General features: G+C 37.0%; 1 protein-coding gene across 2 annotated transcripts in view; it reads left to right on the forward strand.

Annotated features, from left to right (window-relative positions):
• MORC3 (MORC family CW-type zinc finger 3) overlaps positions 1-19,767 on the forward strand; it is a 43,636-nt gene that overhangs the window by 12,051 nt on the left and 11,818 nt on the right. For both annotated transcript variants that reach the window (XM_087818399.1, XM_087818400.1), the window contains exons 2-12: positions 659-731; positions 3,802-3,934; positions 4,878-5,091; positions 5,642-5,790; positions 7,328-7,475; positions 9,543-9,671; positions 9,885-10,004; positions 12,304-12,401; positions 16,769-16,873; positions 18,776-18,898; positions 19,004-19,078. In XM_087818399.1, coding sequence (XP_087674525.1) covers positions 659-731; positions 3,802-3,934; positions 4,878-5,091; positions 5,642-5,790; positions 7,328-7,475; positions 9,543-9,671; positions 9,885-10,004; positions 12,304-12,401; positions 16,769-16,873; positions 18,776-18,898; positions 19,004-19,078 — 1,367 coding nt within the window. The remainder of the gene's footprint in view (positions 1-658; positions 732-3,801; positions 3,935-4,877; positions 5,092-5,641; positions 5,791-7,327; positions 7,476-9,542; positions 9,672-9,884; positions 10,005-12,303; positions 12,402-16,768; positions 16,874-18,775; positions 18,899-19,003; positions 19,079-19,767) is intronic.

Below are 19,767 nucleotides of genomic sequence, written 5' to 3' on the forward strand. Positions count from 1 at the left end.
CAGCTAAGTTAGTTTTATTTGGTCTCAGTGTTGTTTAACACAAGGACAGAAAATTATATTGGTTTTGTTAAACAAAAAACTCTCATGGCTGAAAGATTTTCTGAAAAAAAGTTTAATGAACCAAATAGTATCCAGAAAAGGACCAGGCCCTGGAGCATGAAGTCTAAACCAGCAGCAGCAGGGCTAGGTGGAGAAGACAAACATGTCCACAGTTCTGGAGTTGATGGGCACCTTTATACGTTATGTTTTGGGAAAAACAGATGCAAGTAGTTTAGAAAGAATTTACATCGGCTATAGATAAAAGTGAGAGGGGGTGGGAAAAGGAGAAGCAGGGGCAATCCTGGGATGGGTGCACAGTCTGTAAGAAAGAGATGTTTGCCACTTTTGATTTGTTGTGGGAAGCCATTCTGAAAGTTCATGCATTAGCAGGATGCTGTAGAGTCTGGTGGTCACTACAAAAGTTGATTGAAAGCTCCTATGTGCAGCCAGGAATGCGAGCAGCCTATTGTTTGTTAGTCCACAGGTTTTGACTGGTTACTTTCTTTCACTCTCTTGCCCACTGTATTTTAATTTAGAACCTTAGAATTTTTCTCCTCTCAGTTTCTGTTTCTAAAAGTAAGACCTGAATTAATTTACATGCATCATTGGTTTGTTTCAGCTTTGCCCGAAGTTTTTACATACAAATTCTACTAGTCACACTTGGCCATTCAGTGCAGTTGCTGAATTAATAGGTATGTAAAATTGACATTTTATATGTAACCTATTGCTTGCAATTGAAATTTTAAAAAAACTTTTCATTGGAAAATTTTATGTAAATGTGCTTTTAAAAAATATCAAATGTATGTTGATTTGTTTCCCAAATAACATTATGGGTAAAGGTTAACTAGCATAATAGCTATTCATATGGATGTCAAATTAATCACTGTTCAGCCTTTCCTATGCTACTGTTAAAGTACAAAGTATTTTAACCCTCTAAATTCATAAAGCATTTATGTTGAAAATATATTCTGATTATAAAAGTAGTAAGTCTACTGCAAAAAATGAGAATTATGTTTTTTTATAGTTGGGAAGTATATAAAACATAGAAGGGACTTGTTTTTCTGGTGTTAGTAAGTAGGAGGATTAATGTTATGTTAGATTTGTGGTAATAAATTCTTGTTTCCTCCAATAGATAGAATGATCAAGACATAGAATTGTATTTTTAAAAAATATATCTTTATTGATTTCAGAGAGAGGAAGGGAGAGGGAGAGAGAGAGAAACATCAATGATGAGAGAGCCATTGATTGGCTGCCTTCTGCACACCCTCTACTAAGGATCGAGCTGGCAACCCCCCAGCATGTGTCCTGACCAGGAATTGAACCAAAATCTGGATCGTAGGTTGATGCTTAACTGCTGAGCCATGCCGGCCAGACTAGGGTTGTATTTTAATTTTTTAATGAACAAAAGAGGCTAGGTTGTGATCAGATTTACATCATGGGTCATGATTTTTTCCTTGGGAAGATTCATGGACATGAATTTTCTTTTAATTTAAGCCCATGTTTGAGAAACATAATAAAGGAAAGTTGTATTCTTAGATATACATTCCATTCTTTATCAAGGATGAGTCTATCTTAGAAAAGAAGTAACTTTTGAACACCCTTCTTTTCTTTTCTTTGGTATAGTTAGATTTTCCAGAGTTGCCCGTGTAACATGCTGCTCAGGTGTATTTTTAAAACCCATGAGTGGATATGCTATAGTTGCAGCTATTTGCTGTCATTTGTTTTTTATGGCAATCCAGAGAATCTACCCAACCTGGACTTGTTCTTTCACAGAGAGTGATTCTCTAGCTTTTGGTTAGAGCAACTGAAAGTTACGGTGCTCTGGGCGGTGTATGAGATTTTCAGTTTTTAATGAAACACTGTCTTTCTTGAAGCAGTTGATTTAAAAAAGATTATTTGATTTTAATTGTAGGCTGCCTAATGCAAGGATAGTTTGAGAACCATTATTTATATTATAATAAACACTTTACACCTCAAAAAGTACTTTTGGTAAGTTAGGGATATTTGAATGGGTGACAGGTTGATTGCATTACTGCTGCTGTTCTTTGATATACTCCTCCGTACTTACCTATCTGAGAGAAAAAAGGTTGCTAAACAAGGGTATTAAATGGGAGGTGTACAGAGATTGTAGAAGTATAAAAGCCACCAGAAACTTTGGTTAGGTTGTATTAAAAAACAAAATTCAGCTGGGTAAACTTGGAGATCTAATTGTTCTGAAGCCATTCATAAATGGGCAGCATCCTGTCTATCAACTAGAAAGGCCCTTGGGGCGTTGTTGGACAAAATGGAAGGATTTTATAGGATGCATCGTGGGTGAGCTCTTAGTGAAAGAAAAAGGGTTATTTTGGGAACATCTTTGGAGGGGGTGTTATTATTCTGTACTTTGCCTTGCCTGGTCTTTCTGTGTGGGGGATGGAGAGGGCCTATATGACAGATTACCTTACTGGTGCTTGACCAGAAAATTCCAGACTGGGAGAGGCTAAAGCTGCAGTTAGATCAGGTATTAAAATCTAGATTTGGTATCATGGGTCTTGAGCATGAGGGACACCATTTTGGGCCTGTGGTTTGTTTGTGTGTGTTTTTTAAATATATCTTTATTGATTTCAGAGAGAGAAAGGGAGAGGGAGAGAGAGAGAGATAGAAACATCAATGATGAGAGAGTCATTGATCGGCTGCAGCCTGCAACCTAGGCATGTGCCCTGACCAGGAATTGAACCCCAGTCTCCTGGATCCTAGGTTGATGCTCAACCACTGAGCCACGCCTGGCTGGGCTGTGGTTTTCTTTTTAACAATTGAAAAGGGCCACAATTTGAAGAACTCTGTAGAAGGTAAACCTTCATCTATGTATTCAGCTTAGCGGAAAATGATGCTGCTTTCTCATTTATTCAGCACCCACATTGTGTCCCTTCTACATCAACTTGAGTACTAGCTGACACTCAGCTCTTAGCTTCCCTGTGATAGCCAGGCTGGTTCTTTGGGTTGAAACCTTCTTATCTTGGTTATCTCTGTAGTACAGTGGTTCTTCCTGTTTTTACACTTTTTCAGTGTAGTGATTACCAGTATTTGCTCTGTGTATAATGAATGGAGGGCTTTGGAAAGAGTTAATTCTGTAATAGTCAATGAGTGCTATACAGCAGGGTACAATTTTTTAGTTTCATGTTTTCAAATCTTGGGAGTTCGTAACATTTCAGTTTTTTAAATGTCCTTAAAATATGTTAATTCTGTTTATTCTGTTGCTTGTTAAAGGATTGTACTGAACTAATTGTGTTTTTATTTTTAAAAAAAAATATATCTTCATTGATTTCGGAGAGAGGAAGGAAGAGGGGGAGAGAAGATAGAAACATCAATGATGAGAGAGTTATCATTGACCAGCTGCCTCCTGCACGCCCCCAGCTGGGGATCGAGCCCTCAACCTGGACATGTGCCCTGACCGGAAGTCAAACTGTGTTCTCCTAGATCCTTGGTTGATACTCAACTGCTGAGCCATGCCCGCTGATCTAATTGTGTTTTTAAAAAATGTAGACACAGCCCAGCCGGGCGTGGCTCAGCGGTTGAGCCTCAACCTAGGATCCAGGCGATCGGGGTTCGATTCCTGGTCAGGGCACATGCCTGGGTTGCGGGCTGCAGCCAATCAATGATTCTCTCATCATTGATGTTTCTATCTCTGTCTCCCTCTCCCTTCCTCTCTCTGAAATCAATAAAGATATATTTAATTAAAAAAAAATGCAAACACAAAATTTCTCAAAACTTTTTGTTTCTCAGATAATGCTTACGATCCTGATGTGAATGCTAAACAGATATGGATTGACAAAACAGTGATAAATGACCACATATGCTTGACATTCACTGATAATGGGAATGGTATGTCTTCAAATAAGTTACATAAAATGCTAAGGTATGTAAAAGTGTCGCATTTCTTAAAATACTTTGTCTTTACCTAGTTCAAGGGTTTCATGTGTCATATTTATTGCCCATAGTTTCTGTTTTTTAACCATGAAATGCTGTACCTACAGTGTGTTCTGTTATCTTAAGTTTTCCTTCATTTTCTGCTGTTAGGTTATTAGGCAACCTCTACCATTCTTCTCATCACTCCCCTACCCCCATGTCTGACTTAATCTAAAATTACACCATTTCTTTATAGGGTGGTAGTATATTGATATCAGTTATTTATACTTTAGTGTAAATTGGTTTTAACCAGTATTTCCAATACAACTTATCACTTTGGGTTGCGGAGTTGGGGGTAATTTTAAAGGGATTCTTCAGATGAGGAAGCAGCATAAAATAGTCATAAGGCCTTGGGCTCTAGGCTCACAATATAGGATGTCAGTATGAAGCCAAGTGTGCGTGATGTGGAAACTAAAATCCTTTCGCACAGGTATAAGCTAGAGGGAGCATTTGGTAGTAGAGGCCTTCTACTGTTCCTCAAATACTTTTTATGCTGCCAAAAAGTTAAGGTGATCCCATCGGTAAGCATGCTACCATAGGCTTGCTGAGAAAAGAAAATCATTCACGCTTAAAGGAAGAGATTTCAGGGAGTACAATATCAGGGCCCAGGGACCCAAATTATAACTTAGCCATTTAGCCAGTATGTGCCAGGCCATGAGCTAGTGTTTTAGTGTGTGTAATTCTTAAAGTCCTCTGTGATGTAGACTTGGTTTCCTTCATCTCAGAGATGGGAAAGCATACCAAGGCAGATTAAAAGTTATTTGCCCAAGATTATAGATTTAGAAAGGGTGAGGCCAGCATATAAATCCAGGCTCTTTATGTATTATCGTTTTTGAATTAGAAACATGAAGATTATATGTATTTGTTTTTAAAATCTTTTTTTTTCTTTTTAGCTTTGGCTTCAGTGACAAAGTTACCGTGAATGGTCATGTTCCAGTTGGATTGTATGGGAATGGTTTCAAGTCAGGTTCTATGCGTTTGGGTCAAGATGCAATTGTTTTTACCAAAAATGGAGAAAGCATGAGCGTCGGCCTCCTGTCTCAGACCTACTTGAAAGCCATAAAAGCAGAACATGTTGTTGTCCCAATAGTGGCCTTCAACAGACACCATATCCTTTTGATTTGGAAATGGAAACTATGTAGAAGAGCTGAAGAAATAATGTGTACCACTCTATTCTTTTGCCTTCCTCCAGATTCTTGTTTTTTAATCACACCTTCCATTCTAGCTCCGGTTCCTGTCACTGCCTCTACCCTACATCTGTAGCTAAGCGTTTGTCCCTCTTTTCTCTATGGGAATTGTGCCATGGAAATCCTTACTGTCAGGCAGTTGCATTTCAGGTTGAGCTTCCTTTAGCTTTCCTCTTTATTTCAGTCTTACAGTGCTCTAATGAGACTGGTGGTCTGGTTTGAAAATTTCACTTATTACCATGACAAGTAGGGTATCTAGGAAAATATCCTCTGTATAAACACATTTCAAATGTTGGAAACCATTAAATTAGGGGTAATAACTTGCTCGTACTTCATCCTAGGTGTTCATTTGAAATCAAACTGTCATTTTAAAACTTAGGAAATAGTTTTTGTTGTTTAAGTTTGAGTTGGTTTTAATATTGCAATTGTGGAAAATACATTGTTGGTCTAAGTCTTTAACTTAGAATATACGACAGATGATTAATTTGGAGGAGTCAGAAGCAAGCCTTGCTGCCATTCTGAAACACTCTCTGTTTTCTACGGAACAGAGTTTACTAGCAGAACTGGATGCTATTATGGGTAAGAAGGGGACACGGATCATCATTTGGAACCTTCGAAGGTAAATGTAGACCACAGCTAGTTGCTGAACAATGGGGAAGTACACGTGCAGGGATGGCTGTATTACGTTCATCCATTGATTGTTACACAAAGTAGAAATGCACTGGAAGGGGCTCATTTAATGGCAGTCTTTTCTAAGGGTATTTTATGAGGCCATTTTGGGTTCAATTTGGAATAGTTTCAGATTATTAAAAATAAATTTCCTAGCCTTGAGGTTTAGTCTCCATAGCACTCTATTCTCAGTCTTTGTTATTCCACCCCTCTCCTCAAAACAAACACAAATGAGAAGATAAAAAAAAAACAAAAACAGCCAAGTTCCAACTTGTGTTAAGTTGAAAGAGACATCTTTGTTAATTTAGTTCATTACTTAAAGCTAAGCATGATTTCACATCTGGTGAGGAAAGTAAAATTGATGAGACTTCTGTGTTGCTGAAGTTTGTAGTTCTTTGTCCTTGTGATGAAAATAAGATCCCTTGCAAATAAAAGTTTTAAAATTTAGAATGAATGTGTAATATTGAGAGATCTAAGACATATTGAACCATAGGAAGAAAGCACAAATAGTGGTAAACCAAAAATACTTTAAATCTTGTTCTTTTCTGACCTGTATTCTCTTTTTCTTCTTTCTTGCTTTTGCTTCCCTGTCCCTCCCCCAGTTTTTTTAAAACTTTTTAAGATGATTATAGATTCATGTGCAATTATAACAATAACAGAGAGATCTCATGTACCTTTTACCTAGTTTCCCCCCGTGGTGACATCTTGCAAAGCTGTAGAACAGTAGTACAGTTGATATTGACATTGATGTAGTCAAGATATAGGACATTTTTATTACCACAAGGATTCCTTAAGTTGCCCTTTTATGTCCACACCCATTCTCTCCTTAATCCCGGGCAGCCTCTAACATGCTCTCCATTTCTATAACTTTGTCATTTCAAGAATGTTACATAAAAGGAATCACAGTGGGAAACCATTGGCTTCTTTCATTCAACATAAATCTCAGGATTCATGCAGGTTCTCGAGTGCGAGTGCGGCAGGAGTTTGCTTCCTCTTCTTGCCCAGTAGTAGCACATGTGTGGATGGAGCACAGGGCGTTTAACCATGCACCTCTTGAAGCCATCTGTGTTATTTACAGTTTTTGGCCATTACAAATAAAGCTGCAGGCATTCGTGGACAAGTTTTTGTTGGAATATAGTCTGCATTTTTCTAAAGTAAATAACCAGGGGTGTAATTGATGGGTCATAGGGGAATTGCATGTTTAGTTTTTTAGGAAACTGCCAGAATGTTTTTCAAAGTGGCTCTACCATTTGACCTTCCCACCAGCAATGTCTACGAATACAGGTTTTTTGGGTTTTTGTTTTTGTTTTTTTGCATTTCCCTAGATTCCTTTTCTTTCATTTTATTTCTTGCTTTTGTCTCTCCCCCTCTCACCACTACCATAGTGCCTACCACATACAGGGTTTTATTTTGTTGACTAATAGTATTTCCTTGCTTATCTTGCTATGAAGTTAACATTTTGCTTCTTCAAAAAATTGTTTTTACAGCTACAAAAATGCAACAGAGTTTGATTTTGATAAGGATAAATACGACATCAGGATTCCGGAAGATTTAGATGAGACAACAGGGAAGAAAGGGTATAAGAAGCAAGAGCGGATGGACCAGATTGCCCCAGAAAGCGACTATTCCCTAAGGGTGTGTATCCAGCGCTCCTGTAGAAATGAGAAAAGCATCAAATAATGGAAGTTATGTCATCCACTTGTGTTATAAATGCTGCCATTGATTGCTAAATGAAAGTATCTCAGACATAAACCAACATACTAAACTTCTCATGAGCACACTGGTGGTCTTATTTGCTTAAAAACAGTTTTTTAATTGCGAAGCCATCGGGTCTAACAGTATTGACTTTACATTGTTAGTCGTTCTTGCACTATGTTGTTGCATTATTTAAAGTGGGAGTAATAGAATAGGTGTACCCTATGCTGGCCATACTGATTGTCATTCAAAAGTGCCAGATTCAGAGTGTTCTAAAGTACACACCTTGACATCCTAAAGCAACAGATTATGTAGAGACTAGAGATAATGTACATTAATATAATTTTGTGGTAAATATCTCTGAAATTTGACTTTAGAAATGGTTATATTTTTGAGATTGAGGGAGTATGTCAACATAACAATGTTGATATAATAAGAAATTAAGTTTCTTAGTTACTATAAGATATATCATACTAAGTCTTCCCTTTATTTTTGTGCTGCATTGATTCTAATACCCCAAGGTGAGGATACATTTGACATTTACAAGTTTGCCATATATCTTTTTGTTAGCAATTAAAATGGCAGATATTACTGTTATTTGATATACTACAATGTGTTATTGAAGTATCTCCTAATTGTTACAAAAATCTTGCTCAAGTATGAATGGGTCTAGAGGCAGCCAGAGTAGATGGTATGGTTTTAGTGTATCATGAAGTACAATATTTTAAAATATCATTAATGAATTTTATAAATGACAAAACACCACTAATTTTGAAGTCAGGAGATGGGGGGAAAAGTAAGCCCTGGCTGGTGTGGCTCAGTTGGAGCATCATTCCATGCACCAGAAGGTCGTGGGTTTCACCAGAGGGTTGTGGGTTTGATTCCCAATCAGGGCACATTCCTAGGTTGCAGGTTCGAGCTCTAGTTGGAGCTCATATGGGAGGCAACTGATCCATTTATCTCTCTCACATCAGTGTTTCTCTCCCCCTTCCTTTCTCCCTCCCTCTATGAAGTTCAATTAAAACAGTAAGAGAAAAGTTCAAATTTCTTTTTGAAATGTTTTTATTGATTTCAGAGAGAGGAACGGAGAGGGAGAGAGATAGAAACATCAGTGATGAGTCATTGATCGGCTGCCTCCTGCATGCCCCCTGCTGGGGATCAAGACCACAACCCAGACATGTGCCCTGACTGGGAATCAAACCTTGGTCTCCTGGATCATAGGTTGATGCTCAGTTGCTGGGCCACAGTGACCCGGCAGAAGTTCAAATTTTGGTTTTTCGTTGAACCTTCTGTCTCTCCTCGAGTTACTCAATTCATTTCCTTTGGAGGTTTCTGATACCTTGGAGGTAGGCACAGACGAGCATATTTCAAATGTTTCAGGATGCAAAATTTGTCAGTATTTTTTTTTTTTTAATCCTCAACTGAGGATATTTTTTTATTGCTTTTTTTAGAGCGAGTGGGGGAGGGCAGGGAGAGAAACATGGATGTGAGAGGGACACATAGAATAGTTGCCTCCCGCATGCACCCAGACTAGGGGTGGGGAGCGAACCTGCAACACAGGTAATGCCCTTGACTGGAAATCGAACCCCTACCCTTCGGTGCGTGGGCCAATGCCCTAACCACTGAGCAACATACCAGCTGGAGCAAGATTCTAAAGTATCTAAGCTGTCTGGCCAGTGTGACTCAATGGTTGAGCGTTGACCCATGCACCAGGAGGTCGCTGGTTCGATTCTAGGTCGGGGCACATACCCGGGATGCTGTTTTATAACTTTTTCACTTAACATATCAACACAGGTCAATAGATTGTTTTCTGCAAATATTTTTACTGGCTGTAGTATACTTTATTTTTAGTGAAAAGTATGTATAGTATATATTATTTTATTGAAGAGTTAATGGATCCTTTATGAAAGTAAGGTGGTAGCTTCTTTTTAAATACACGTGTAAGTAGTGTTGAATAAATCTGTAGATAATTATTTCAAAGAAACATACTGTTTTGTGTCTTTTCAGGCTTACTGCAGTATTTTATATCTAAAACCAAGAATGCAGATCATCTTACGTGGACAGAAAGTGAAGACACAGCTAGTTTCAAAGAGTCTTGCTTACATTGAACATGATGTTTATCGACCAAAATTTTTAGTATCCTTTGTTTTCCTTTTTATGATGCCGCATAGAGCTACATTAGTTGTGTATTTCCCTACTGCCTTTTCTCCTTTGCTCCTGATACTCATTCTAATTCTCTGTAACTGTGCCTGTTTTTTGCACTTTGGGGCTGAATAGTTAATGAAATAGTAGAAAGCATAATCTGAAGGGAATGAGGTGGTATGTTCAGAATTTTCCTTAACTTTTAAGACGAAAACAGTAAAAATTACTTTTGGATTCAACTGCAGAAATAAAGATCATTATGGGATAATGATGTATCATAAAAATAGACTCATCAAAGCTTATGAAAAAGTTGGATATCAGTTAAAGGTAAGTGGAAAATGTCTATATATCTTTTATAAGTTAGGATAACTAATTATTGGGTCAGATGTGAAGTAATAGCTCTTTGCCTAATGACTTTTAAATGTCAGTGTTTTTAATAACTGGTATGGCTCTTGAACTTAGAATACTTTAATATTAATTTATTTGGTCCTGAGTAATCTTATGAGGGGACAGAATATTTTATCTCTCTTTTACAGATGAGGAAAGTGGGGCTAAGTAACTTGCCCCAGACCTAATGATGCAGATCTCTTGATGTATTTGGATCTGGATCCCTGCTTATTTCCTGCTGGAATGAAATTTGTTGCTTTTAACTAGTGCTGACTCAATAGCCTGAAAAAACAGTACCTGGTAGGTGATTTACTATTTTGGACTTAGTTCCTAAATATATTAGAGCCTTCCTCCTAAGCCGTATCCATTGTAGAGTTCAATTTAGGATGTTGGGCATTGTCCCATACCAATCTGTCTGTCCTTTACATGTTTTCGCAGAAAGGTATGGGGTTTTTGGTTTTTGTTTTTGTGTGTGTGTGTGTCTTTGTGTGTTAATTCAGTGACAAATTTCTGAAAATTACCCTTTTTTCTGTTTTACAAGAACCCAAGCCTTGGAGAAAATTACCTTTTTAAAGGTTTTAAGTCAAGGCATATTTCTCCAATTTTATGACTTTTCAGTTAATCTTATTCTGAATTCTTTGTATAGAATGATGTGAGCACTAAACAGTATGGTAGTGGGTTTATCTTGAATGTTATTCAACAGGTTGTAACTCTGTACTAAGTATTTTATATGGCATGAGCTCAGAATAGAGCATTTTTGCAAAAGTAAATGAATATTGTTGGGCTCTTTGTAACCACTCATTTTATCTTTCGCCACTTAGGAACCTGACTTAAGTAAGAGACAGCCCTTTTTTCCACTCAGTTAAATTTGTATATGTATAATTTCTGATTAAGCTTGACCTTGTAAAAAATAGGCTTTTACAACCAACTTTTTAATGTTGGTTTACAACCAATTTTTTTAATGTTTTTCTTTACCAGATGATGGACTGGACCTAGTATTTGCGTTCTGTGGATTCAGTAAACATTATTAAGTAGGTGTCAGATAGCAGTATGATGTCCCACGCTAGATGCTCGGCATAAAAAGATAAGATGCGCAGAGCATATCCTCAAAGCCCAGTGTGCTGAAGGAATAAGGCCTGTCCTCAGAGCATCGGAGATGTCTTCTTGGAGAAAGTGGTGGTTGAGATGAGCCTCAGTTGACTGTACTGTGTTGGAAAGTCTGGCAAGGGCTTTCCACTCAGGGAAACAAGTATCTGCAAAGGCAGGAAAAGAAGCTTCTGAGACGACATTATTAAGGGAGTAATTTGTTATGCCTGGGTCAGATGACAAGTGGGAAATAGAGTAATGGGAGAGACAGGAAGATGAGGCTGGAACGAAGATGACATGAACTACAGATTGAAGGGTACTGTGGTTTACAAGTGCTGTGAGATGCGGAACCACTGATGGTTCTTCATAGAGCAGGAGTACAATTAGATTTGTATGGCTTCATCTACACGGTGGAGCAAAAGTAGGCTTACAGTTATTCCTATGGAAAATAATACAATAATTCATAAATAATAATACAAGAATAAACTATTTCCCACCTCTTATAGTTATATTTATGGAAATTTTCATTTTGTAAATTAAATTTTTTTTACTTTGTATGTAGACTCAGAAGTATAAACTACAGTCATGAACAAAATATACTTGATAATCACACAAAGATAATCAGAATATGACTCGTGTTTTGAGTTCAGTATTTTAGCTTGCAAAATTTAAAAAATAACTTAATTTTTGCTGACGTGGGTGTTTATTTCATTGCAGTTAACATCTGGATGTGTAACTTTGGATAAACAACTTTAATGTTTATTTAAAGTGTTAATTTTAAATAAACTTATGAAATATTATGTGCCAGAGCCTTTGCTAGGCACTGTGGATATAGAAATGAGTTAGTTGTGGTTTCTACTAAGAAGTTGCATCCCAGTGGAGGTGGTCTTTTTTCCCTTGTATAAAATTGGGGATTATAATAGCCTAAATGGCTACTTGACAACAATGGACGTGGTTTTGGAGGAAGGCTCTAATATGTTTAGGAAATAACTCCTGGAAAATGAATTACCTACCAAATGCTGTTTTTCACTCTAAATTTCATGAGATAAAATACAGGAAAATGTTTGCTACAAATTATAAATTTTTTTGGAAGGGTAATTATGTTGAGCATCATGTCTTATGCTTAGAACGCCAATTTCATTTTCTTTTTCAGGCAAACAACATGGGTGTTGGAGTAGTGGGAATTATAGAGTGCAATTTCCTAAAGCCAACTCATAATAAACAAGATTTCGACTATACTAATGAGTACAGGTGTGTTACCTATTTAAATGTTTGACTTTCTACAGTTTTTTGGAAATACTTCCATAACTTTTTCTATCTTGTGGATGTTTTTACATTGTTGAACATTAAGAAAGTGGGTAGGTGAAAAGCTTGCACAGAAGACACATTTAACTGTTGTCTTCCATCCTAGGAATTATATCCTACAAGTAGAAGTATATTCTCCCATCTTTACTGATGAAGTATTTCTGAGTCATAAAAAATAGAGGAAGTTCCTGCTTTCTTGGTATTAACATTTTTTGTGTAATCATAAAATCCTGAAACTTTGTGCTTAGATGGGTACTTTAAGGTAATTTAGTCCTATGTACCTTAGAAAGACTCATACATTTTAAGAGTGGTTAGAAGCCATAGGATAAAGGTGTCCAGTAATGTTACTTGAAAATTTAGGAAGCATAGACAGTCCTAATGAGCATATGTTACGGAGTAGAATGCAAACGTCATGTAAATATTTGTGGTAAAGACAAATGCCATTGGCTCTCTCCTCAAATAAAGAAAAAATAAAACAGAAAATGGAAGGAAGGAAATAGTAAAGATAACAGCAAAATCAGTGAATTAAGAACCATATACAATAAAGAAAATAAATATATCATTCAGAGTTCAGTCCTGAGACAGTTACTCCTGTTATTTGAACAGGGATAATTTAATACAAGGAATTGTTAACTATGTCAGCGTAAGAAACATTCAAACCTGTAGAGAATTTTTATGAGTTTATTTGAGCCAAACTGATGACAGTTAATGGAAAGCAAAATCTCAAGGGATTGAGAAAATGCTCCAGAGAATGGTAGTTTTGCACCTTATTTTATACATTACAATCTGAGGATGTGGGAGAAAGCAAAGCTGGGGTGGGGGTGGAGAAACTCTGGGATTGGATAAATAGTAAAATGAATAGATACACTTCTTTTACCTTTGTGGGTATAAGATAGTTAACAGTCAACAATTAGCATAATTGCCATGAGGGGTTTTGTGGTCTCTGCTCTGGTGCAGTGATGGTGCCCAGAGAGGTCTGGAAAAAAGGAAATTACCTTGACATTCCAAAAGTATACTTTCCTAGATACAAAAGACAGTAGACAGGCTCAGTTAAGGGTAAAGATTGACCTTTGTCAAGGAGGATACTGGCCTAAGACTTGACTACCTGCCATGACTCATTCTTTTAGTTAGGAAGTTTGAGTTTCAGACCATCCTGAAACTCAGTGGTTACTTTCCGTCTCAGATTTTGTAAGGCCACCGTGCAGGCCTCCCCTGAGATTGTCAGGCCTAGTATGTGGCCCCTTCTCTTCGTGCACATCTAGAATAGTGGAAGGTGATTCCTAAGAGGGGTAGAAGGATGGTAGGTATCCAGAATTAGCAGATATAAAAGAGGAGCTGTTACCTCTAGGTTGAAAAAGAGTCAACAGTAAAGGAACTAGGAGAAGCCTCCCCTGCCCCCTACTCCTGAAGTCAGAGATTCAGATCTTCGTAAAGGTCACGATGAACATAGAAACAAGCTGCCTGCCTGACCAGTGCTGGCCTGTACCAGGGCCTACTGTTGCCAGAGGCTGTGTGGGTGGGCTGGAGGTGGTCTGTAAAGGTCTGGCTTTGCTAGAACCTGGGCATGTTAGAACTGGTCTGTGTTGCCAGAGTGCAGAGCCAGGTCTGAGAGCACAGCTGGAGCTCCTCTGGGAGGCTAATGGGCTCCAGCCAGATAATGACTATGTAGTACCAGAAGCTGAAAGACAATGTCTTGTGCCACCATCTGGTGGGTTCATTGCCTGCTAACCCAGTTTAATATTGCTCAGGCTGGCAAAGGATAAATGTTTACAGGATCAAATTCTAGTATCACAAAACTGAGCAAGGAAGACTGGATTTGGAGTTGAGGGACAATAAATTGTGACACAATCAAAATGCTCAGTTCTTTGATAAGATTAATGGTCTGTATCTGACGAGACTAAGGAAATAAAGGGGGAAATGGCAATTGTCAGTAGCAGAAATGAAAGGGAGGACATTACTGTAGGTTTACAGACACAAAAAACTTTACCAGAGGGATAGTATGAATAATTTTTCATCATTTTTGATGATGTGAACATATTCCTTTGAAATTAAATCAATTTTTAGAAAACTTACTACATATTTAGAATACTTTACTAGAAAGGAAATTGATGTCAGTCTCTTCTGATCAAGATATAAAAATCTTAATTAAAATAATAACAAACATCATCCAGTGACATGTAAAAAGGGTAATACATTAAAACCAAGTGCATTGTTATTGCAAGAGGGCATGGGTGGTTTTTAACATTCAAAATTCAATGTTATTCATCACACTGATGTTAAAAAAGAAAATTCCCATGGTTATTTTCATAGGTACAGAGAAAGCACTTGATAAAACAACATTCATTTGTGATTTAGAAAAAAGGGGAACCTTTACAAAACCATTAATAGAAAGGGCATAATAACAACAGTTACTTGTAAGTAACAATACAGAGTATTTACAAAAAGCTGCAAACATCATTTCTAAAGGGGAATAATTGATAGCTTCCCCCCCAAGAGTGAGAATGAGATAAAGAGGTCAGCTATTTACCATTGTTCTTGAGGAAATAACCAATATTTTGAAGCAAGAAAAATGAAAGTTATAAGGATTGGAAAGGAAGAAATAAAACTTTTCTGTAGATGATAATATATAGAAAGTCCAAAATTATCCACAAACTGGAATTAATAAAGGAACAAGTAATATGTATTCTAAGGTTGCTGGATAAAAAATATTCAGAAATTAATTGTATTTCCGTATACCAGCAACAACAGAAAAACATGAAGTTTAAAATCATTAATAAAAGCATTAAAAAAACACACAAACAAGCACTTTTGGATTAAATGAAATATGCATAGACCTCAACGCACTGAAAACTACAAAACATTGTGGAGTGAAATTTAAGACCTAAATAAATAGGTATGCCAGGTTCAAAAATTGGAAAACTGGGTATTATAAAATGTCAGTTTTTCTCCAAAATAATTAAATGCAATTTCAGTTAAAAAAACACACAAAAAACCCAGGTGTGTGTGGATGTTAGTATATCAATAGGTTTATTTCTAAACTTTACATGGACAGTCAGAAGACTGAAGATAGGACGATCATTAAAGAACAGCAAAGCAAGAGGACTTGTACTATTAGATAACAGTATTATAAAGCTGTAGTAACTAGGAAAGTGGGTATTAATGAAAGGATAGACAAGATAGTCTAGTGAAATAGAGAAGTCCAAAAACATCCCCCCACTTTCATACATATGGTCACCTGATTTATGACAAAGGTTACATTAGAGTGAACTTTAACTCCTTCCTCTCAAATGAAGCAAGAGGCCAGTTCTAGATGGATCATAGATCTAAATGAGAAGAGCAAAACCAAAGTGGAAACAAGCATACTTTCATAATCTTTAATTAGGCAACTTTTTAAAGCAAGACACAAGAAGTTTCAGTCATAATGGACAAAATGGAAAATTTATCTACAGTGAATAAAACATCGCACATGTTGGCAAGATGTAGGCAGTTGGAGCTCTCATCGCATGTTGCTGGTGGATGTAAAACTGTTGATCACTTTTGAAAACTGTTAGGCTCTGCCAAGTAAAATGCCCACCCCATGACTCTGCAGTTCACTCCTAGGTATATTGTCAACAGAAATGGGTGCAGTCTTATGGACTGAGGAATAGAGGTGATGAGAAAAAGAGATGAGGAAGAATTGTGGCTTTAATCTTATTTCAGTAGGTCCCATTGATTTGCTTTTTAACATCTTATTGTGGGACTTGGGGTGGTCAACACACAATATAATATACTGGTGATATATTATAGAATAGTACACCTAAAACCTGTATAATTTTATTAACCAATGTCACCCCAATAAATTCAGCTTAAAAAAACATCTTATTGTGGGAGAAAGTCTTAATTTTGAAACAGAAGCTATTTGAAATATACTTGCTAGTAATGATCACATACTTTCATAAACCAAAAGTTTGAGTTTGTTAAAATTTAAATTGAAGTTTGTGAGGTTGGGGTTGAAATTCAGAGCCAATTACTGGTTCTCCCAGTAATTGGTTGACAGCATACTTTCACAACAGGGGACCCAAAGTATTATTTTCTGTCTTATTTCCTAGAGGATCCTAGCTCTGTGCTTTGCTCTAGGGACTTCTAAAGGTCCTTCTAGAAAATTGCCGTTACTTTGAGTGTTTTTTGTTAACTGTACTTTTTGGAGTCCTTCCCCCTGCTCCCTGACCCCCAGTGTCCACATGGTCATTACTAGGTTGTGCTTCTCTATGTTTGACTAAGATTTAATCTTTATTCTTTTTTCTTAAATTGATTTTATAATTTACTTTTTTGAGGCTTACACTACTAGCACTGGGAGATAAACTGAATGATTACTGGAATGAAATGAAAGTGAAGAAAAATGCAGAATATCCTCTAAATTTGCCAGTTGAAGATAGACAGTAAGTGTACCTTAAAAAATCAACCCACTGTAAAATCAAGATGTGATGTTGGAGGGTACAATGGTTGTACAGTGTTCATAGTTGACTCTAACCCATAGTAAGAAATAAATTCTGCACCTCAAATCAGCATACCATAAAATGAATTGATGAATAGGCCCTGGCCAGGTAGCTCAGTTAGAGCATCATCCCAATATGCCAAGGTTGGGGGTTTCATCCCTCGTCAGGGTGCATACAAGGACCAACCAATGAATGCATAAATAAATGGAACAACAAATTGATGTCTCCCACCCTCCCCCCCGCCCCCTCTCTCTCAGTAAATAAAAAATTTTAAAAAGTGAACTAATGAATATATCATTTATGTAGTGACAAGATTCATGAAATGGTTTTTACCCATGTGTTGTGTGTTACTGTTTATTTTATTTTAAAAAGACACAACTTGACTCATTAAATTGATTTCACAATCCACTAACTGGTTGCATTGCATAGTTTGAAAAATCCTGTGTTGTAGGATCATGAGTATAACGCCAGACTTGAGTTTAGATTCTAGTTCTGCTTAAGTAACTATGTGACATTGAATTCCTTACTTGGCCTCTTATAAGCTTCAATTTTTTCCTTTGTAAAATGGAAACATTAATAGCATTTACTTCCTAGAATTGTAAGAATGAAAAGATATGATGCCATGCCCTGGCTAGTGTCCTCGGTGGTTATTAGAGCACTGGCCCACACCCCAAAGAGTAGTGGGTTTGATTCCTGGTCAAGGACACGTACCTGGGTTGCAGGTTCGATCCCCAGCCCCAGTGGGGGCGCATGGGGGAGGCAACCAATCAATGTGTGTCTCTCACATTAATGTTTCTCTCTCGTGCTCGCTCTCTCCCACTTCCTCTTCCTCCTCCCCTCCCTCTCTTCCACTCTCTAAAAATCTATGAAATAAAACATCCTCTAGAGAGGATTAACAAAAAATAAAATAAAAAAAGAAAAAAGATATGATGCCTGATAAGCACTCAGAAACACACTGAGCACATAGTAACAGGATTGTTAAATCCTGTGAATAAGTAATCACTGTGTGAACTGATGGAAAGATGTTCAAAGTGTATAATGAAAAGCAAAGATACAACTCAGTGTATTAATTTCCATTGCATCATATGTGTCTGTATACACATGCACAATGTAACCTGGAACAGGTTTATATTTACTTTAAATTTCTGGATTGTTTAAAGTTTCATATAACTGTGTAAATGCATTTTTGTAAAACTAGCTTTAAAAAGTTATTGACATTAAAGTGAGGTCTTCATATGTTAAATGAGTATCAATTTTTTACAGGAACAGTGTAATTTTTAAATGATAAAAGTAAGAAAGTACCTTATAAAATGAAAGAATATACAAATTTTAGTTATTCAGAGGTGTGCTATTATAATAGCGTAAAAATGTAATACAATTATAAAAAATTGCTTAAACTGTAGTAAATACAACTTGTCTATTTTCTATACCTGAGTAGTTTATTGTGCTAATAAATATACTAGATTTGACAATACAGATGCTAATATAAATTTCAGAGCAAGGCATTTGAAATACTTTTAGTTGAGTTTTTATTATCATAGAACAAATCTAATAGTATGTTATTAAATAATACATTTAAGTTATTTTGCTTAAATTGGTCTGTTATTTTTAACCTTTTGAAGGTAATCAAATTGTTGTTTTGGCAAGTTAAACCAAGACAACAATTTGATTACCTTCAAAAGGTTAAAAATGACAGACCAATACATAATAATAGTTATGTCATAGAATTTTCAGGGACAGAATTAAATAATAGGGACATTTTATGATGGAAATTATGTAGAAAATCTAAGGGAACTGTATTAAGCATCCATGTTTCCATGCTAATATTTTGTTGTTTGGTTATAGGAAACGTCCTGATCAGACATGGGTTCAGTGTGATTCCTGTCTAAAGTGGCGAAAATTACCAGATGGGATAGACCAACTTCCAGAAAAATGGTATTGCTCCAATAACCCTGACCCACAGTTCAGGTACCATATAGTTAGTAGTATCCTTTTGGGAAAAGAGGAAATACTGTTGAAGATATATGAATAGGCACTGGTGACCTGTTCTTCCCATGTGATTTTTCTGACTAGAAATTGTGATGTTCCAGAAGAACCTGAAGATGAGGATTTGGTGCATCCCACTTATGAAAAAACCTACAAAAAGAAGTGAGTGTTGTACTAAAGTGTAGTGGGAAAAGAATCACTGCCCAAATCCTCAACAGTGATGTGTGTGCAGTGTTCGCTGATGCTTCTCCAAGATAGAGCTAGTACAGTTCACCTTTGAACAGCTTGGGAGTTAGGGGCGCTCACCAACCCCTGCTCCCCACTCTCCTCTCCAGTCAATCCACCTGTAACTTAAGGTGACCCTCTGCTTAGTGTGTAGTTGGTTGAATCTGCAGGTGTGAAACCCAGGGAGAGGGAGGTCTAACTGTTCATTGAAAAAAAGTCCATGTATAGGAGCACCCACACAGTGAGGCCCATGTGGTTCAAGGGTTGACTGTACAGCTGAAAAGATTATGACTCAAAAAGAGATTCTTATGGGGGGTGCCTAATAGCAGGTACTTTTTAAAAAAAGTTTGCTGTGGATACCTGCTCTTTTTTACCTGCTGTTTATACGACCTTATACAAGAGCAGGTGTGGGTGCCTGCTCTTTTTTCACTTGTGTGCAAGATAGTTCGCATACAGAATAGTTTGTCTTTTGGGACCACACACACACATGCATCATAAGTGAATACGGCCCTTAGGAGCTTACAGACTAACACGGAAGGCGAGATGTATGTATTACCACTTAGAAGTTGACAAGTACCATACAAGGCCCAGCCCAGTCCTGTTGGGAAGTTGAGGAGAGATTCCTC

The sequence above is a fragment of the Miniopterus natalensis genome, chromosome 6, assembly GCF_054644295.1.
Source record: "Miniopterus natalensis isolate mMinNat1 chromosome 6, mMinNat1.hap1, whole genome shotgun sequence".
Taxonomy (NCBI): domain Eukaryota; kingdom Metazoa; phylum Chordata; class Mammalia; order Chiroptera; family Miniopteridae; genus Miniopterus; species Miniopterus natalensis.